At 36.4% G+C, this 6,117-nt stretch overlaps 3 protein-coding genes across 10 annotated transcripts; all 3 read left to right on the top strand.

The window, feature by feature from the left end:
• Positions 1 to 817, top strand: LOC109593202 (uncharacterized). Its single transcript, XM_020008393.1, has 5 exons — positions 1 to 63; positions 113 to 252; positions 301 to 415; positions 472 to 523; positions 573 to 817. The coding sequence occupies exons 1-5, from the start codon at positions 60 to 62 to the stop codon at positions 721 to 723; spliced, it is 462 nt and encodes a 153-aa protein (XP_019863952.1). The 5' UTR covers positions 1 to 59; the 3' UTR covers positions 724 to 817.
• A 60-nt stretch (positions 818 to 877) lies between these two features.
• Positions 878 to 3,096, top strand: LOC100632481 (probable proline iminopeptidase). The gene is made up of 8 exons (XM_003383674.3): positions 878 to 1,074; positions 1,120 to 1,243; positions 1,313 to 1,488; positions 2,190 to 2,277; positions 2,352 to 2,411; positions 2,488 to 2,618; positions 2,738 to 2,882; positions 2,929 to 3,096. Exons 1-8 carry the CDS (start codon positions 908 to 910, stop codon positions 3,037 to 3,039), a joined length of 1,002 nt encoding a protein of 333 aa, XP_003383722.1. The 5' UTR covers positions 878 to 907; the 3' UTR covers positions 3,040 to 3,096.
• Positions 3,097 to 3,107: 11 nt separating this feature from the next.
• Positions 3,108 to 6,117, top strand: LOC109593209 (uncharacterized). Of its 8 annotated transcripts, none has more exons than XM_020008421.1 (6): positions 3,108 to 3,268; positions 3,315 to 3,442; positions 3,791 to 5,735; positions 5,791 to 5,844; positions 5,898 to 5,934; positions 5,974 to 6,117. In XM_020008421.1, exons 1-5 carry the CDS (start codon positions 3,128 to 3,130, stop codon positions 5,907 to 5,909), a joined length of 2,280 nt encoding a protein of 759 aa, XP_019863980.1. In that variant the 5' UTR covers positions 3,108 to 3,127; the 3' UTR covers positions 5,910 to 5,934; positions 5,974 to 6,117. The 8 variants fall into 8 exon arrangements, with proteins under 8 accessions (XP_019863980.1, XP_019863984.1, XP_019863972.1 ...); XM_020008425.1 differs by having other exon boundaries at positions 5,985 to 6,117; XM_020008413.1 differs by having other exon boundaries at positions 5,903 to 5,934.

The following is a 6,117-nucleotide window of genomic DNA, read 5'->3' on the forward strand; positions in this document are numbered from 1 at the left end:
TGGCGGTATCAGCTTTGATCATCACCTGCAGACTGCAGAGAAGAAAGGAGTAAGGACTGATGGGTGAGCATAGCTAATCTCTTTTGTCTTTGTATTTCTCTCTTTGTTTCAGCTTTAAGAGAACAGGACCAGGTAGACCAGTTTTATCAGCTGCAGGCAAATAATGCAATCCATGGTGCTGCTGAAACTAATTTTCATGCTGCCACTGGCATTCATGAGGAAACAGGTAAACAAGCAAGCAAACGTCCAAAGGTACTGCCTTTAATTATATTGAGGCACCAATGCAAGATACTATGATAGGTTAATGATGATGTTACAGAGCCATTTGATGAGGTCGGAGCCAGTGATATGAGTCGATATACAAGCAATGATGTACTACTTGAAAATGCACAAGACATGGAAACCACAATGTCTAGTAAGTTATTACAAGAGAACAACAATGTGTATGCATTACTGGCAAATTGTGAATAGATGCTAAAATGCTGTATGAAGAACTTTCTGCAAGATGGATGGATGACTTATGGTATATAGATGCTATTGAGTGTATTTACTTGCTGCAATGTTTTTTGTAGCTCTGCAGAGAAATTTGAAATGTTTTGTACTCCAAGACTAGATGAGATACTCAAGGAGGCTTACCTGATTGAGAGCAGTATTATTGAAAAGAAGCAAAAGCTGAAACAAGAATTGCAAATGATTACAAGGAAAATAATGGCTTCCATCTAGATGCAGACTAGGACATTCTGCAAGAACAAGAAATTATAATAATTACATGTACTGTCTTGTACATAATAAATGTAAGGAAAAGTTTGGTTTAGCATACAGCAATTTGAGCCACCCACGCATTTTAGTTGGTAGAGGGTGTGGATTGTATTAGGCGAAAATAGGCGTTAGCCATTTTGATTACAAAATGGAAGCTGTCCCTGCTGTAAATGATGATGTAGAGGTCGTTGAACCTGTTGAAGGATACCCAACCACAGAAGACGCTTTTGACAGTGGCTGGCTCAAAGTCTCCGACCTTCACGAGATTTATTACGAGCAGAGTGGGAAAGAGGATGGAAACCCAGTCATATATGTGTAAGGAGGAACTCTGAATTCTCCTAAACTATTGCCCTTTTGTAGTCATGGTGGCCCTGGGTCTGGCTGTAGCTCTGCATGTCGTCGTTATTTTGATCCCAGTGTGTACCGAGTGATCCTACTGGATCAAAGAGGGGCTGGGAAATCCTTGCCACATGCTGAACTGAAAGTAATAACAACACCAGAAAAGAATTAAACACTCTCTTCCTCCTCTTTCTTTTGTGTTTTGTACTTCCAGGAAAACACAACTTGGGATCTTGTTGAAGACTTGGAGAAGCTACGTCAGCACCTTGGGATTGATAAATGGATAGTGTTTGGTGGCAGCTGGGGGTCAACCCTTTCATTAGTGTATGCTATTAAACACACTGAGCGTGTCAAGGCTCTCATATTAAGAGGAATATTCACAGGAAGAAGGTACATGTATGCATATTCTGTGCAATATGCTGCATTTAAGGTGTGAACAATTTTTAGAACTATAGTACTCAGAAATTTTAAAATGGCCATAACTTGAAAATTTTAAGTCGGAATTGGCTCAAACTTTGTACATAGCATAAGGACATCAATATGTATCAGAAAATGTAATAAAAATTAGGTGTGATTTTTTAGCCATTTTTCGTAAAAAAGCATGGGCTATAGTACAGGGAATTTTTCAGATTTTGGCATATTTCATAAAATGGTCATAACTTTAAAAATTTAAGTCGGAATTGGTTCAAACTTTTTACATAGCATAAGGACATCAATATGTATCAGAAAATGTAATAAAAATTGGAGGTGATTTTTTAGCCATTTTTCGTAAAAAAGCATGGGCTATAGTACAGGGAATTTTTCAGATTTTGGCATATTTCATAAAATGGTCATAACTTTAAAAATTTAAGTCGGAATTGGTTCAAACTTTTTACATAGCATAAGGACATCAATATGTATCAGAAAATGTAATAAAAATTGGAGGTGATTTTTTAGCCATTTTTCAGAAAAAGCATGGGCTATAGTACAGGGTATTTATTTGAAATTGGCCCATTTTTAAAATGACCATAACTCAAAAATTTTGAACGTGCTGTACATTCAAAAACTATGTTTTGTGAATCTGAAAAATACTGCTGTGCAATTTCATATAGAGAAGAAGTTGCATGGCTTTATGAAGAAGGAGGTGCTTCAAACATTTATCCCGACTATTGGAAGGACTTTGTTTCTGCCATACCAAAAGTATTTGATAACATTATGATGATAATAATAATAATAATAATAATAATAATAATAAATTATATTATTTTTATTAGTGTGAGAGACGTGATATGGTGAGCGCTTACTACAGAAGACTAACAAGTCCTGACCATGAGGTATTTTGAAAAGTCCCCAGCTATTGCTGACCCTCATTTTTCATACTGTTATTAATTTATTTATGCTTGGATGTAGGTGTGTCTTGAAGCAGCTCAAGCTTGGGCTCAGTGGGAGTGTAGAATATCAAAAATGGTTGTTGATTTAGAGAAAATTAACACGAGGATACAGAATGAGTCCTGGGTACTGTCTTTTGCTAAAATTGAATGGTGGGGAAGAGGGATATCCACACACACACATACACTTGCCAGCTATACTGTGCTTAATGGTTGTGTTGTATAGCTATAATGCATTATACTACTGTATATTTTTATTTTTATTTTTTTAGTCATTATTTTGTACACGATTGCTGGTTTGATGATCCAAGCTACATATTGAATAATATAGAGAAGATAAGGAATGTACCAGGTGTCATTGTCCAGGGGCGTTATGACATGGTGACACCTATAAAAACTGCTTGGGAACTTCACGAAGTTAGTCTGAACTATTTTTGTAGGGTACTGTTGTGTCTTTGTGTAGAAATGGCCTGAAGCTGAGTTGGAAATTATTTCGTATGGAGCCCACTCTGTGATAAGTCCGGACATGAGAGCTGCTTTGATTAATGCAGCAGAAAGATACAAATTTTCTTAGATTTATTTATCATTTTTTATACTTTATACACCCACGCATTATTATGTAGAAGATAAACTGGGCGTGGTCTTGGTTAAAAATAAATAAAATGGCTGACGTTGTACATGTACAGCAGATTTTGCCTCTTGCAAATGCACCTTTATTTGCGACCAATGGTCACAAAGTACTTTTAATGACTGGAAATAAAGCATTCTCTTCATTTGAGCTACGTAATGAAGAGTACCAAAAAGTAGGTACTTCCAATTATAATTCTGAAAGTGTATCCTTTTTCACAGATAAGTTCAGTGGAATGTTCATTAAGAGACGTCATTTCTCTTTCCTGTACTACATATCCGTGGATAGTTATATCAGAGGGATCAGGAATTATCCATGCCATCAATTGGGATAAACTTTTAGAGACAAAGTAAGCCAAAGCTGCTAAGAAAATAGTGTGAACAAAAATATGCATACCTTTAATTTGTACAAGAGAAAAAATATATAACATACTGGGAATTTTATTGCTTGCATTGCCATATAGCTCTATATATTTTAAGTTTTAAATTTTTATGAAGTTGTAAATTTGTGATCGTTTTTGTGGACATGTTGAAAATTTGGAGATATTGAGTAATTGTAACAGTTTTAGTGATTCTGCAACCATGTATCAATGAGCATGCTTAGAGTAAAACAAAACGGTGGACTTCATTGTGTAGATTTCAGTCATTGCATAAGTACATTGTATAGTAGTTAACGTTATCGCTTGATTAATTTTTAGGACAACCTCTCAGTCTCAAGGCAAAGAAGACATATTTGCTTCTCTCCTTGACATGGAGAGCAATCCAAAGCCATCAAAACTATCTAAATATGAGGCCAAATCATCTCCAATCAGCCTGACCACAATCTCTCACCTCAAGACAGGATCCTTACTATATAATGGAGCATTGATTGCTTTCTCCACTTCACCTGATAGCTTATGTTACAAGCTTAATATTTGGAGGCCATCTTTAGACTTTACTGACTCACAACTGCCGAGCTTTCCTCTCCAGCCTGATTCAGTCATTTCTCATTCCATTACTCATTCTGGCTCACACTCAGCCTGCAATAGGGACATTCCTTATTTGGTAGTCTGTTCGGCTACTTCTGATCCCAGTGATGGAGTGGTTATGCTCTCACTGGAACTCTATGCTTATCTTTTTGATCCTGAAGAAACTCTTGGCCAGTCTCAGGTTATTATTTACGGATGTGAGTGTGGTAATGTGTTTGGTGCTTCAATAAAGAGGCTCCATAATCCTACAGTGAGTACTAATAATGAAGGCTTGGGGTTGATATTGTTATGCTCTGTTGGTCAACCAGTATTGTCTATTTACGGACTCTCTCAATGCAATTCTCTTATTAACAATTCTTTATTGATAATTGGCACTTTGGGTAAGATCCTTCTTCTACAGGCACTGCCCAATACCTCCACTGTTTCAACACAAGAGGTTTTATTAGGTGGGCCTATACTCTCCTCCCTTTTAATACCAGGGAATGCACTGCTACTGAGTAACCTAAGGTCAGTGCAGCTCATATGTCTCAAATGCAACCGTGATGATGATTCATCATTTCTCTCTGGTCTTTTTGAGCATCCAGTGACACTCCTCTCATCCCCTCACTACTTGCTATCATATAATGAAACAAGTGGCAACCATTTTGCTGTACTTGGGCTAAGAATTGACGGGCAACTATCAACAATCAAGCTACCAAGCAATTACACTAAACTCTTAGAAATGCAGCAAGGTATTACAATCAGGGATCAGTTAAAGCATACATTGAAATCCATTGAAGAGACAACAAATATTTCCCAAAGACTTGATTCTGATATATCACTGATTGATAGTCGTCTGACTGCTTTAAATCAAATGTGTTGCCTCTTTACTGAGCAGTTGGACTCATCTTTTCCTCCTCTGAAAGTTGATGTGATTATTAAGCATGGACAGTTAGACACAAGCAAGAAACAGTATTTCCTTAATGTCGTGCTTTCACTAAAAAAGGGGCAGGCTAATCTCAAGAAAGGTTGTTTTCTTATCATAGAAATGAAGCCTGGTTGTATGGGTTTGTCCGCTGTTTACTTACCGTCATCACCTTCAGCCATCACTGAATCAAACACTCACTCTCTGTCATTGGAAGGACTCAGTAGTGATAAGGCTCTTTCTGTCAGTCTTCCTGTACCAAATCATTTGCTGTATTTTTATCATGTCTCTGTGAATTGTTCTATTTCTTTTTCTCCTTCCACTGTATCACTTACCAGTACATTTCTAGTACCACTCTCTCAGCAGTTTTTCACTCTACTTGATTTCATTCAGCCTCTGAGACACGATCGATCACTGATATCTGAGACTGTCAGTGAATCAATTTCCATCACTATAAGTGATTCCTTGATTAGGGATTATCTAAAGGAAGATTCCATAAGGCAGTCCTCATTATTATCCAGTGTATTCGTGAGATTACTTGGGAATTATAGACAGCAAGAAACCTCTGAGTATATTTTCAAAACGAAAGACTCTCGTGGTAATGACAGTACTGAGCTGTTTTGTATGCTACCTGATGACTCAATAGCAAGAATTAAACTACAGTCTAATACACTGAAGGATGAGAGCAGCAGTAGTACAAGAGTTTACTTACTGACAGTCACTGGAGCAAATCTTCTTAATACTGTACATTTGACTGATGTCATATCCCAGGTAACTTATTCCAATTACCATTAAAAGAAAGTAAATGATTGTTATTAATTTATAGCTATTGCAAGTAAAGCTACCAAGCTGTAGTATACAATTAAAGCAACAGTTTAAAGTATGCAATAAGAATAAAATGTGCTCTGAAGCCTCTGATTATTGTTATTTCAGCACAGATGTTAGGGAGAGAATTCACTGACCTATCAAAGTGAGATCAATTTTTAGATGTTTTTATTTGATTTTGTAGATGATTTCTAGTGATTTTTATAAATGAAGGTGTTGAAGTTTATGAAAATGTATCTCCAATCAAGCTGTTTTTAATTTGTTTAATCATCATAGATCTAATCATTATTCATAGGCATAGTTTATTTACACGTCATCATAAGCTAAA

This window comes from Amphimedon queenslandica, unplaced genomic scaffold (assembly GCF_000090795.2).
Source record: "Amphimedon queenslandica unplaced genomic scaffold, v1.1 AMPQUscaffold_13508, whole genome shotgun sequence".
In the NCBI taxonomy this organism is placed as follows: Eukaryota; Metazoa; Porifera; class Demospongiae; order Haplosclerida; family Niphatidae; genus Amphimedon; species Amphimedon queenslandica.